The 14,639-nt window shown below is 44.9% G+C and overlaps 1 protein-coding gene across 1 annotated transcript in view; it reads right to left on the minus strand.

Moving 5' to 3' along the window:
- COL5A2 (collagen type V alpha 2 chain) overlaps positions 1-14,639 on the minus strand; it is a 208,390-nt gene that overhangs the window by 51,760 nt on the left and 141,991 nt on the right. The window contains exons 17-22 of the mRNA XM_081023312.1: positions 11,755-11,808; positions 11,043-11,096; positions 9,684-9,728; positions 7,848-7,901; positions 7,431-7,475; positions 3,256-3,309 (exon numbers count right to left, since the gene is read on the minus strand). Coding sequence (XP_080879438.1) covers positions 3,256-3,309; positions 7,431-7,475; positions 7,848-7,901; positions 9,684-9,728; positions 11,043-11,096; positions 11,755-11,808 — 306 coding nt within the window. The remainder of the gene's footprint in view (positions 1-3,255; positions 3,310-7,430; positions 7,476-7,847; positions 7,902-9,683; positions 9,729-11,042; positions 11,097-11,754; positions 11,809-14,639) is intronic.

Below are 14,639 nucleotides of genomic sequence, written 5' to 3' on the forward strand. Positions count from 1 at the left end.
CTTAATCCCTTAAATTACTGCATTGACTAATGATTGTTTAGCGAGAACTGCCAACTGTAAATACAGCGCAAAACATCTGCTAGGCTGATTAGTCCTTGCGCTGTTCTCTCCAAGGACATGGCTACCAGATGTTTGCGGTGATGAGATTTTAAGAACTTCGGGACAGAGAAAAAGTTCAGCAGCTTGGCCTCCAGCACTCCGCAGAGTGACTTCAGCAACGCTGAAGGAAGAGGGGGAAAATACAGAAGGGTGCTAGGAAAGCAAAGAACTTTCTTCCCACTAAGAAGTCTTTTCGGTCCAAGTAAGTATCTGTTAATCCCAGCTGGCGAAGGTGGCCAACCCTATTAGAATTGCTGGGTTTCAAATTCAAGAACATGGGTGGCCAGGTGGAAAAAGAGGACAGGGCTTCTGAACCTTTAATAGTTCTGTAGAATAGGGAATTTGGGCAGGCAGAGCTCATGCTGTGCCTTGATCAATCAAGGGTTGGCTCCACTGGTGCTTTTGCAACACACTAACCTTACTGCCGGGACGCGGGTGGCGCTGTGGGTTAAAGACAGAGCCTAGGACTTGCCGATCAGAAGGTCGGCGGTTCGAACCCCCATGACGGGGTGAGTTCCTGTTGCTCGGTCCCTGCTCCTGCCAACCTAGCAGTTCGAAAGCACGTCAAAGTGCAAGTAGATAAATAGGTACCGCTCCGGCGGGAAGGTAAATGGTGTTTCCATGCGCTGCTCTGGTTCGCCAGAAGCAGCTTAGTCATGCTGGCCACATGACCCGGAAGCTGTACGCCGGCTCCCTTGGCCAGTAAAGCGAGATGAGCACTGCAACCCCAGAGTCGGCCACGACTGGACCTAATGGTCAGGGGTCCCTTTACCTTTTTAACCTCACTGCTACTTCACCCCTCCCAGCTCTGTGTCCCCTATGCAGCAGTGGCACAGGTAGTCGGAGGCAGAGGCGTAGGAAGGGGAGTGCGGTGGGGGCGGACCACCCTGGGTGTCATTGCTGAGGGGGCTGACATTCGGCGTGCCATGCACCCGTGACTCCCAAGCCTACCCCTAGCAATTGGGGGAAGGGGGGAGCTGCGCGGCTTTGCTGGCGGCCATTGCCCCATGCTCCCAGGCTGCTGGAGGAGGCAGGCAGGCAGAGAGAAGATGGGAAGGAGGCAGGTGAGCAAACAAGCAGAGGGAGGAGGGAAGAAGAAAAGCAAAAGCTCCCTCAACTCAGGACCCAAACGCTGGAATGCACCGGAGGAGAGGTGGGTGTGAGAACAAAGTTAGGGGGGGTAATTTAAGTGCTTATGCTCACAATGTTAAGTAAATAAACCAGAAAATAACACTTGCAACTGTAAGTATATTATTTTTCCTTCTTTTGAAAAGTTCAATGTGGGGAGGTGACAAAAAAAATTCTGCACCAGGTACCACCTGACCTTGATACGCCTCTGGTTGGAGGTCTGCTGAGCACCACTGCCTTATTCCACTACCCAGAATCGGGAGATCACTTGTGAATAGGACAGGGACACAAAAGTAAAATGTCACTGCAAATGTGATGTCACCACAATCGATAAGCACTGGGAATTTCCATAGCAAGGAGAATTTCCCTTAAGTTCTCCTCTTGTGGTCAAGGGCTCAGGTTGGGGCAATAAAAACAGTGGCCCCTTTCTAAGCCCCATCTAGTCTGCACAACACACATCCATACACACACACACACATATAACATGCTTCTTTAAGGGGAAACAGACGCGGAAATGAAATGAAAATTCAGAGCAACAAGTGCAAATGATGAAGGGTAAGACCCAACACAGACTAATTCGGTATATTTACATGCTTTTCCCCGTTAAAACTATTCAGAGCATGCAATCCATTGGGAAAGTGCCCCCTCCCCTGGGCTAAATAACCTTTGAAATAAAAATACAGTGGTAGGCACTTTTCCCAGGACTCTTCCTCAAACCACTTGCTTGTGCCTTTAGGCTATAAAGAATGCCAACTTTCCTACAGACCCAACATTCTGAAATACAAAGTTTAAAAGCACACTAGAAAAATAACCGTGAGAAAACTATAGCCTGCCAGTGAGGCCAAATAAAAAAAATGAAGTAATAAAAGAAAGAAACTAGATCCAGCATTATTAAAAACTAATACTATCCTCGTGTTAAAGATAGGGGCGTGTTTTCACTATTATAATTCTTTCATCTAAATGGACCTCTCCTGTAGGTGTGTTTGTTTGTTTTTTTAAAAAAAGTTGAGCATGAGAGAAGATGAGCTAACACCGACTTTGCATGAGAACAGGGCTGCTTTATGACACCATATAAATGAGGAAAACCTGGCTGTTTAGCTTTTTCTGCAGTTCATTATTCTGTGGCACAGGAAGAGCCCCAGGTGCATTGCCAACTCCTGTTAAAATGAATTGCACTTCCAGCTGTTTCGGTTTCCTAAGGGATGCTGCAACCAGATCTATCCAGCTAAATAACACCACACTCACAACCTTAAAAAAGAAAAAAAAACACGCAATGCATATAGAAGCTTCGCTCAACAGCACACTTAAATCTCTTCTGTGACTTCGCTTCTTAATATTATTGTCGGATATGTTCATATGTATCACTTCAAACAGCCTGTGCCCATATTAACTTCGGCAGTAAAGCAGTCTTTGCTGTTCACACAGTTGCTTCAGCGAGGAGTTAATAAATGCAGGTTCTCTTTGTCTCCAGGCTAAGAAGGAAAGGAGAAGCTGATCCTTGTTCCCATACATAGGCCTGGTTCACAACACCACTTTAAGCTAAACCATGGCTTAGTGCTGGAGACTCCCAGAGAGGACATTGCGGCTGTTTTGCTCCTCCCTGGCCATCCTGCTGCAAAGCTGTGCATGGTTTGACTTAGCCATGGTTTGACTTAGCATGTCATCCAAACCGAGGTCCACGGTTCAGCTCTCCCAAACTACAAGCCATAAGCCTTAGGACACACCTGGCCATAATTCATGGTTAGTTTGGAGAAAGCTAAACCACGAGCTCGTGTTTGGATAACGCACTAAGACCAGGATCTAGCGACAAATGATGGATAAACTGATTGTTTCTTCACCGAATAATCAAGCACGGCATGGTTGATTTTGAATCATTGGGGTTTACTCCTGAGTAAACTTTCTTAGAATTGGGGTGCCAGGGATATTTTATCTCCTTGTTCTGAAACAAAAATATGCATATTAGAAGATGCAGTACAGAAAAAGTGGAGAGGTATTTCCCTAACAGAATCGAACCAAAACATGACTTACCTTCCTGCCAGGAATGCCTGGAAAACCTGGTGAACCAGCAATACCAAGGGGACCCTACAACAAGGAGATAGTAAGCATAATTGAGCACATGTTCTCCTTATCATCTCTACCAGACAACATGATGGTGGGGAAAAACATACTGGGCATTTAAAGGTCAGCCTAAAGTGGTAACTTGCACCAAAATGATTAGCTAACGATGTGTAACGCCTTCTCTTCTGGGAAAGGCTGGTTTTCCAATGATTATTCAGATTTTCCCAGTGAATTTACAATGTGATTGAACATGGCTGCTTGACCAACATGCAGCTTCCAACCCAAGCTCCACGAGGACATCCGCCCAATGTCAATAAATGTTCTTCACAAGGAACGAGCAATCCCTGATAGATCTCTTAGGGCAGCAAACTACAACCAAGATATTCGAAAGTACTTTGTTGTTGTTTAGTCGTTTAGTCGTGTCCGACTCTTTGTGACCCCATGGACCAAAGCACGCCAGGCACTTCTTTCTTCCACTGCCTCCTGCAGTTTGGTCAAACTCATGCTGGTAGCTTCGAGAACGCTATCCAACCATCTCGTTTTCTGTCGTCCCCTTCTCCTTGTGCCCTCCATCTTTCCCACCATCAGGGTCTTTTCCAGGGAGTCTTCTCTTTTCATGAGGTGGCCAAAGTATTGGAGCCTCAGCTTCAGGATCTTTTCCTTCCAGTGAGCACTCAGGGCTGATTTCCTTCAGAATGGAGAGGTTTGATCTTCTTGCAGTCCATGGGACTCTCAAGAGTCTCATCCAGCACCATAATTCAAAAGCATCAATTCTTCAGCGATCAGCCTTCTTTATGGTCCAGCTTTCACTTCCATACATCACTACTGGGAAAACCATGGCTTTAACTATACGGACCTTTGTTGGCAAGGTGATGTCTCTACATTGAAAGTACTAGGCGAGTCCTTTTCAGCATTCATTTCAATGAATATTCACTTTCTGGGGAGAAAATGAATTATGAATGGGAGACATATTGACATTACATATGTCTACGCCAGGCAAAATCTAAAAATCTAAATAGGGCAACACCTTTATTAAGAACAAACAAAAAATTGCGAAGAAGTGAGCAAGTTTTTTTAGTCATCAGAGTTCTCCATTGAGTTGGATGCCAACGAGTGTGTGAGTGTGTGGAGGGAATGTTACAGCCATTTTTTGCAGCTGGTGTCCGATTGGAATTAGGCCCTCAGCTGCTATGCATACAGCATTAGTAAACCAGGGATCTTTGGCCTAAGCAGCTGCTTCCTTGGGTGTGTTGACACTGTACATGTAATGGATGAGAGCCTACGCTCCTTGTATAGACACCAGCAGCCTGGGACACAGTGTGAGTCATTTTTTCTTACACCTCTGCCATCATGTTCTAACAGAGTCTTATTGTCGTAGCTTCACATGTTGAGAAAATTAAGCGCAGGTCAGTCCTGGGATTGGTATTCGATCTGTCAAATCTTCAAAGCTGAAAGCTTGTTCCATAAATATGCAATCCGATATTGGGAGAAACTGGTTTACTGTGATCCAGAAATACTTGGCTGAAATGAACATTGCGGGCTGAGCCGTGGTGAATTTTGCAACAGATAAATGTTAGTACAAAACTCAAAAGAAAATGATAAAATGCTCAGCTTTGTTGGGAAGGTGAGCCAAGTTTCATGTTCAAGGTCTGTAAGGCACATGGAATCATTCCATCAAAATAAAACAACAGCAAAAGCATGATGTTCTGCAGAATGAACCATCATGGATCAAATGTCATAGGACTATACATCTCCTCAGTTTAGAATGAAATGTATTTTCATATTCATCAGCAGTATCAAGTGTCACCCCTGCAGGTGTGAACTGCTGCCCAGCTCTCCTAATTTAGTACAGTCCACCCAGAAAGTAATATACTGAGACAATAGCAGTGTCTATGGTTGCTATTCTTGCAGAAAAGTTATTTTCCATCGTCTTAGGGAGACTTGGATATTTCTCTGTCATGTTCTTCCACAGAATTAACCAATATTTCTGGCTTGATATATAGTGGGGAAAATGCTAAAGGCTTCTGTAGTGCTTTTTGTTTCTTTGGCTATGCTGAAGAGCTAGATTGTCTAGACAAGCTCTGGGTAGCAGCACACAGCGGCCATAAACATTTACCACCACTTCAAAATGTTCACTGCTCCCCAGTGATTTCCTTTACTTTCCTTTTTGCTGGCTTGGCACCTTCTGGAAGAACAAGAGGCACTCACACACTGTAAAATAATGCTTTGTTATAAAGGACGTTTCTCCTGGCAATCTCAGTAAGTAGTATGATTTGTTCCAGAAATTAATTCATGATGAGAGCATCATTTGCCATGAAGCCTTGTACTGAATTTTCTTAAAGCATCACTACAACAGCTCAACATGCATCTAGATAAACAGTGAACCCAGTTCCCCAAATGTCAGCCCTTACATACAAATGAGGAAGGCATCAGCAGGGTTGGGGGGAACCCAAGGTTTGTGGAAGCACAAAAATAAACACCCGAAGAGAGAAAACCCTGAAACAACTCAATGGGAACTGAGCGGGTTCAGTAGCCACAAAAGGCTGGCTGAAATATAAACATGTCAAAACTCAGACTGTGTATACACTATGCCTTTAAAGCACAAGCACACATACACACCGCAAAGGATTCTGGGCACTGTAGTTTGTTAAGGGTTGCTGGGAAATGTAACTCTGTGAGAGGTAAACTAGAATTCCCAAAATTCTTGGGGGGGGGGGGAGTGCTTCAAATGTGCTTTATAAGTACAGCAGCACTCCCAGTTATCTGCTGCAACACTATTATCAGAATTGGATCTAGCCATTTTGGACTGGAAACAAATTGCACAGGCCATTTTGAATCTATGCGTTGACAAGAAGGCCGCTCCGCTTGCCAGCGGGGAGGTGTTGTGTGTTGTGCACTGGCCATGGGCTCTCCCCATGCACAGCAAGCCCGCGTCAGAGGGGATTTCTGGCCACGTCATGCACCTGCCCAACCAATCCGGTCAGCCAGGGGGCGTGACTGGCTGAATTTAAGCAGCCATGTGGCCAGGAATTGCCCTCTTGGTTTCCTGCTTCACGGATTGCCCGCCCTCTTTTCAGGCGTTCGTCATATTGGCCTTGCTATGGACCTCGGTTGGTTGCCTGTTGAGGGGACCTTTTAGCAATTGTCACAACTTTGTAAGGTCTGGCAGTTAGGCATTGGTAAAACCTGGTTCTGGGGAGGGGAGGTGAGGCCATCACCTGCCCTCCATTTTAAGGGTATTCCGTTAAAGCGATCCAGGGGTGTGGATCTTGTGCGAAGCCTGGGTAGGGGCTAGGGCCAAGCCATGACCTCATCGGGGACCCTGGGGGAGCTCTCAGTTGATATACATCAACAGGGCTCCCCCTACTGGTGGTTGACCCTTACTGGATTTCCTGCATGGTGGGCAGGAGTCAGATATAGTCAGTTCAATTCCAATGCCTAAGCCAATACCACTCACATTCTGTAACCAATAAAGTTGTGGCCTTAATTCGCCCACTAACCTAAAATACTGTGTCCATGTGTTTTATTATTCAACAAATTGGGGAGCTTGGGGCCTTGATGTGCAATAATTGCTTGCTGCTTCCATGATGAGCCCTTTGTTGCACTATGGATTTATGGGAAGGCTCCATTTTTAGCAAATCAGATTGTATTAGAATGAATGATAAATACTTTTTGGTCTTCTATCCGGTAACTGAATCAGAATCGTGGACCTTAACTTGTGGTGATCAAACCTGGTAGCAAGTGGGGCGCAAGCCAAGCACCAAGTAAAGATAATGCCATTCTACTGAACAAGAAAGCACATGTGGTCATGTGCCCTGATGTGGCATTGCCTGATAAGAAGCAGGCAGGAGAACAGTTCTGGAGAGGCAGGGGCAAGTGCAGGTCTACCTGACCCTACATCATCCCCCATCCTACGGGCCTTTAGACTCGTGTCAAGGCACACCAAAAAACAGCTGCTGTCTGTAACGCTCAGGCCTTAGCTGGAAGCTAATTTTCCAGAACACATTGTGAAATAGGTTGACAGTGAACAGTGGTGTGATCCAAATGAGTCATGTTCTTTTCTCATTTGAATGAAATGGGACCAGATTGAAAACAACTTGGGTGGAGTGGGGGGCAAAGAAAGATGGACAAGAGGTGCTGCTTACCATTGGCCCCGGCTTCCCTGGCATACCATGAGAACCACGAGCCCCCTAAGTAGAAAACAAAAACAAGAAAAATGAAGGTTAGGAAAGCTTGGGAGAAACCTAAGAGGAATATGATGGTGGCTCGAGGACAAAGCCCATAACAGCAGGTATAGGGCAATAGGGGGAAATAAGAGTGGGGGCAATTCCAATGTATCCTTTTCACGCACACACACATCTTTAATTTTTTCACTTATGGGAATCCACCTATTCAGCCAAACTAATATATTGTGGTCACCACCAGGACCATAGATGCCAACTCTATGGGACATGGCTGACCCACACACACACACACCTTGAGGAGCTGGGACTCATTGGACCTCACTGCAGAGCACCCCGTTGGGATCTGTTGGGGTTATTCCATTAAAAATAACTACTTACTGGAACTCCCTGTGGTCCAATTCGTCCTCGTTCTCCTGCCATTCCTCGAGGACCCTGCAACCAGAAAAAGAGGGAGTGAAAAAAACATTCTAGCGAGCTATAGTTAAGCGGAGATCACCTTCTGTTTACAACTTCACCGCAAACAGTATGCAATCATGTTCTACAACAGTAGTCGCAGGTGAAACAACCTACGTGATATACATTTTTTTTCTGGATCATGTGCTATCTCTTTTACTCTATTTTATTACTTCATGTGTTTTATCTGCTTAAGGTTTTATGGCACAGCAACAGAAAGCCATAAGAGTGATACAGAGTATAGTATCTAGCAGGTAACATTACAGAGCCATTCCTAGGCAGGATATATTAGGTTTCCAAGGTCAGGCAAGACAATCCCGTTCACCTAGCTATAATAATGGGTTTATTAATGACTACAATAATGAAAACGAACCTCTAAGTCCAGGTAGACATACAGAAAGGGTTGTTGCATCCCTCCCGTTTAAGTAAGGAAGAGAATAATCACTCCCAAAAGATATCAAAGGCTGCAATCCTAACCACACTTTCCTTGGAGTAAGCCCCAGTGAATTCAATAGGATTTGCTTCTGAGTAGACGTAGTTAGGCTTGTAGCCTTCATGCCTAAGATATGAAGTAGCTTTGATCTGAGATGGTATTCTACTAAGACTTTCCACACCTTATTGTCCTACCCTCTTACTGCTGGAGGCTTTCTTCACCTCCACCTGGTAGCCACTTTATCAGGCTGAAAATGATAATATTTACTCACTAAGATACCTTCCCTTTCTTTTGGCTTCAGGTATCATGGCTAGAAATATCAGTCTGGATGTGCTTACATGCTTGAATAAGAGTTACTGGTATGAGCAAGTTTTGCTGAGTAATGTAAATTGTCAGGCTTCGGGGAATCAGCTTCTTCCCTCCGTGGCAGCAGATAAGCAGAACTAAGGAAAAGGAGTCTTCTTACCAGTTAGAAACTTTAATAATCACAGCAAGGGAACAAAGAACCCATCTCCTAAAATGGTGGTGCTCCCAATTAAGGATTCCACTCCCTTACATCCCTACTAATCTACGTCACTCCTATGTCTTGTACTCTGAGCTTGTACCCTCTGTGCTTTGTGTGCTTTCTTTTCTGCCACTTTCTGAGCTCTTCTTGACCTTGGGGAGAGCAGAGGAATGCTTTCCAGAGACAGTGACTCTGTTAACCCTCCCTCTCCCAGTGTTTCTTTTCCTAGCTGTTCCCCATCCAGTATTTCCCAGCTTCTGCCTTCTGAACTATGTCCCTCTGCAAACCACTGTTCCAAATCTATACTGTCCTCCTGCTCCTTGGAAGATTCAGGATCCAGATCAGGAGCAGAGGGAGGCTCCCACCATTCCTCTTCAGTGCAGCCCTCCTCAACATGGTCCCTGACATAAATACAGTTGGGGAAACTCTGGTCCTCCAGATGTTACTGTGCTGCTAAGTGCGCAACAGAGAATGATAATAGCTCTGAATTTTTATCCCTGGAAGGGCATGGCACAAGGAGAACCAGTCCCACCCAATCTATCCCCAGTGTGTTCAGCTGACACACAATTCTCCCCACAACTGAGGACATTAAGACATCCCTCCTACACATATTTACTAAAGGGGGGGCAGAGAGATTGAACTCATTTTAGTAAACATGCATAAGAACTGCAGAGTCAAACAACATTAGAGAAGATTGATCAAAGTAATTAACGTTATTTCTTCAGCACATGGACTGGGTCCATGCTTGCCACGATATTGCAACAGTAAAGCATTCAGGGTGGCAGGAGAAACGGGAACCATAAATCATACAAATGGCACTCACCATAGGGCCTGGTGGACCCATCTGACCCGATGGACCAAGTTCCCCCTATAAATTCACAGAAAGCACATATGCAAAAGTTAGGAATATTTAAATTGCCCCGGATAATAACCTCATCATGCCATTTTGTACTATGTTATGCATAAATGCAGCACTGTTACTTATGAGTAGACCTTGGTTTATATACTACCAGAAGCGTAAAGGTAAAGGGACCCCTGACCATTAGGTCCAGTCGTGGCCGACTCTGGGGTTGCAGCACTCATCTCGCTTTATTGGCCGAGGGAGCCGGCGTACAGCTTCTGGGTCATGTGGCCAGCTTGGCTTCTGGCAAACCAGAGCAGTGCACGGAAATGCCGTTTACCTTCCCACCAGAGTGGTACCTATTTATCTACTTGCACTTTGATGTGCTTTCGAACTGCTAGGTTGGCAGGAGCAGGGACCAAGCAACGGGAGCTCACCCCGTCGCAGGGATTCGAATTGCCTACCTTTTGGTTGGCAAGTCCTAGGCTTGCCCACAGTGCCACCTGTAGAAGCATACTCATCTTTAAACATCCTGAGAGAATAATTTTGCTTCTCTGAAGCATGCATTTGCTTTGTCCCTTAAACCTCTACTGTTGAGAGGAAAACCACTGTCTCATGCAGCTGTCCCCCTAACAACGGCAGCAAATGAAGAAAGCAATTTGCATTCCAAGTACCATAAAGCTACAAAAGTGGATTCTTCAACAGACGGGTCCAAATGAGGCATTTGGTTTCAGAATCCCTGTGCTGGAAGCCCTTTTTGGAGAGTTGGGCCAGATCTACCCACTGGAAAATGCTAAAGAAAACCTCCCTCATGAGTCAAGGAGAATCTTCTGGTACTGATAAAGAAGTAATGGGTAACTCATTACATCAGAGAACTATATCTTACACTATATTTTGCTTTGTTTTTCTTCAGGTGTGTAATTTCAAGGGGAAACGGGAAACCAAAGATTAAGGATGGCCTACACTTCACAATCGCCAGAGGAGAGCCACTTGATGCCACTCCATTTGGGCCCCACGAAACATAGGTAGAGCGGTTTATACTCTGAATTGCCCCCCAATGGCTGAAAAGCTTCAGCACTACTGCCAGCTCTGTTTGTAGGTGGCATGGAGATGTGTCACAGGGTGGAGCAATTCACACAGCTGCTCTATGCATTATGGTGCGGAAGTAAGGCAATCATTGCAAGAAGCTTCCGCTGCCACCAAATGCAACATGGCTTCCTCTAATGAGGCTCATTAATCAAAATCCTGCCCCTAGTTATCCTATGCATGAGATCTGATCATTTCAAATTCCTGACAACAGAAACAAGCCATTTCCCTGTAAAACTAAAAACAAACCATTACCTTAGATCCAGTAGCTCCCATTTCACCCTTCGGGCCTTCGAGTCCTTTATGTCCCTATGAAACATATACAAGAATATTTAATTTTTAATACTCAAAGAAGAATAGTTCATCACACACACACACACACACATTATGTGCCTGGTTGACCACAGGGCAGGGAGACACAGGAGGCATGGAATGTAGTTAGCTTTATTTAACAGAAAATAACAACACAGTAGAGTCCTCTGGCTTGCTGAAACTGACCACAAGCTCTGCCCTTCTCCCTACAGCCTTTTACTCTGGATCCCTCCTAAGCAGACAAAGGCTACGGTGATGGGATGGGCTTCTGCCTTGGGCCTGTCTGGTCCATTGCTCAGCCATGTGCAGCACTCTCCTTGAGCAGGGTGTCAGATGGGGAGAAGGGCCAGCAGGACTGGGACTGTCCTGCTGTTGGGTAGCAAGGGCAACTTCTGACTCCTCTCTGTCTGAATCTGCGCTCACACTGTGACTTTCAACCTCTAGCCCTATCCTGGAAGGGCCTACTTCTTCTGACACACATACCCCTTGATCGCTCAAACCCCTTGCTTCTAGAACCTCCCAGCTCGTCCCTGCTCTTCAGTGTCCCACCACCAGGATCGGGGATCTAAGTCATCATCTTCTGTCTTCTCCCTGGTGGGCTCTTGGGTGGGCGGCCGGTCCCTGATACTAAAATTGAACAGGAAAGCAGACTTACCCTATGGCCTTTTAAACCTGGAAGGCCAGGAGCACCAGGAAAACCGCGAGCACCCTGAAACAAAGAGAAACAACTCATAGTTACATAGGTGGTGTATATACTAAGTCAGACCATTGGTACATGTAGCTCAGTATTGTTTGCTCTGATTGGTTAGCAGCTATCTGGGGTTTCTTGACAGCAGGACCATTCTACGTGCAAAGGATGTGTTCCACCAAGGAGCTATGGCCCAAAAGATGTATCCCATTTATCCTCACAATGAGCATGTGAGGCAGCTTAGGCTGAGAGACAGCAAGCACTCCATTGGTCACTTGGTGGGCTTAGCAGGGATTTGAACCCTGGCCTCCTAGGCCCTAGTCTACACACAACATGCAAGCCTGATGTAGGGAAGGGGTGAGCAGACTTCAGGCTCTTCTGAGAACTACTGTGCTTTTCAGTAAAACCTACCAACCACCACCAGATGCAAAAGACATAGGAGTTAGAATTTGAGAACAGAGTGCCTCTGAGCATATGGTGAGCCTAGGTGTTTGTTTTCAGTAGCAAAACTAAGCTGAACTCACAGTCCTTTGAAGCAAAAGTGCACCTGGTTAGCTCTCTTTGCTTCAGCAGCCTAATTTAGGTGAGGGAAGTCATTTTGTGGTTGTTAAACATTTGGGAGTCATGAAACCTTTGCCAATCTACTGCAAATCAATAGTTTTGGCATCTTCCTCCTCCCTATTGAATTGAAAGAAAATGAGCTCAAGGAGGTTCAGGCAGGGCCACCCCCTGAGCTAGCTGAAAGGCATAAGACTGGCAGGTGGGGACTTCTTGAGGGTAGACCAAGTTTACTGGGGCTGTGTACTATTTGCTCTAGCCGCCGCTGAGGTTCAGAGTCCTTTTACATGCATGGAAACAAAACAGCTAGAATGCTTACTGAATTATTTTACACAAGAGAGGTAGACTTTTCATTACCAAAATGAAAGAGATATACGACTACTCTTTAATTAAACAAATCTAGTGGGAAATCATTTTGAGGACTACAGACCCAAAAGCATTTTTTTCTTTTACATGACAGCTGTTAAGTCAGCTATTTTGCACCCAAAAAAAAGACACCATTGAAGAAGCGAAGATGCCCCTCCATGCTTCTTCCATCTAACTTCTTGTATCATCTACTGAACAATTTTTTATTATTCATTAAATGATCACAGATCTAAGAATGCATTTCTTTTGATATGCTTTTACCGATAATAAACATATGGTTGTTGTTTCCTTTATTTATGGTTTTATGGCATATCTTCATTTCTTTAAATAAATTACGATGTAGCTCAACAGCGCCACCTAGAGTGTGTGGAATTTCACACCCTCACAGTGAATCCTGAACAGATGGTCATCCACTGTTTTATTCTTGAACATACATCAAGTTAAGCTTTTTTCCACAGAGGCTGGCTTTAGACATTCAAGTGCAATGTCACTAAGAAGGTAGACCTACTCTCTAAGTTGATTTCTGATTGATCACAGAGACTACTGACATCAGAGATGGAGTGTATCTCACAAATGGGGCAAACAACCACCTGTTACCATTAAGGAGCTGGCATGTACTGGTCTCAGTTTCACCCTCTGTCTTTGCCTCCTGGAACCAACCAGCGAGATGCTCTCTCTCAAAACCTCTCTTCTGCAAAGAACTTTACATATGCTCCAAAATCCAAGATGCTGCTCAAGCAGGTAGGTAAATGTAAAGGGAAAAGGACCCCTGGATGGTTAAGTCCAGTCAAATTTGACTATGGGGTGTGGTGCTCATCTCGCTTCAGGCCGAGGGAGATGGCGTTTATCCGCAGACAATTTTTCCAGGTCATGTGGCCAGCATGACTAAACTGCTTCTGGAACAACAGGACACCATGACAGAAGCCAGAGTGCACTGAAAACACCATTCACCTTCCCGCCACAGCAGTACCTATTTATCTACTTGCACTGGTGTGCTTTTGAACTGCTAGGTTGGCAGGAGCTGGGAAAGAGCAACAGGAGCTCACCCTGTTGCAGGGATTCGAACCGCCAACCTTCTGATCAGCAAGCCCAAGAGGCTCAGTGGTTTAGACCACAGCGCCACCCGCGTCCCCACTCAAGCAGGTAACACATTACTAGCTAAATTAAACTGATTTCACTGGTTTTATTTACAAGCCTGTGGATGTAATTTCCACCTGCCCCCTTTCCTTCTCTTTTCAAATGAATTGTCTTTTATACTTTTGGGTCATTTGAAATAATTGTTTCTCACTAAAACCTTCCACATGTTCTAAGGACAGCATAATTAGGGAGCCAGTATTCTGCAGTTATTTCACAAGATCTGGAGAAATTTATCTCAGCTTCACCTATAAAAACATAGGTATGAAAACATACAGAGCTAGACCTTTGGGCCATCTGGTTCAGTATTGTTTACACTGTCTGCTGGCAGCTTTTCAGAATTTCAGGCAGGGTGTCTCTCCCAGCCCTACCTAGGCACATTGGGCATTAAACCTGATACCTTTTTCAGGTAAAGCAGATATTCTACTGCTGAGCCAAAGCAGCTCACTGACCTATTTCGCAGTGTTGCTTATGAGAGGAAATAAGGAAGCCTGAGCTTTTTCACTCTCCCCTGCACAGGCTACAAATAAAATAAAATGAAATATAAAATAAAATAAATAAAAAATAAAAATAAAATAAAATAAAAATAAAATATCTCCCTCCATTTAATCTGCCTTACTTTAATTTGGTTTATTGTTGTATGACAAACGAGCTGAAAATTGCAAAGTGCTGAAATGCTACTCTAGTGTTGAATATTACGTCTACAATTAAACTCATTAATTGCTTCAATGGGTAGCAGATGACTTTATGCCTTGGGAGGGGAGTCTGTGCAGGGAATATGGTCCAAAGAGGAG

Source organism: Podarcis pityusensis (genome assembly GCF_964106645.2).
Source record: "Podarcis pityusensis genome assembly, chromosome: 1".
Classification (NCBI taxonomy): domain Eukaryota; kingdom Metazoa; phylum Chordata; class Lepidosauria; order Squamata; family Lacertidae; genus Podarcis; species Podarcis pityusensis.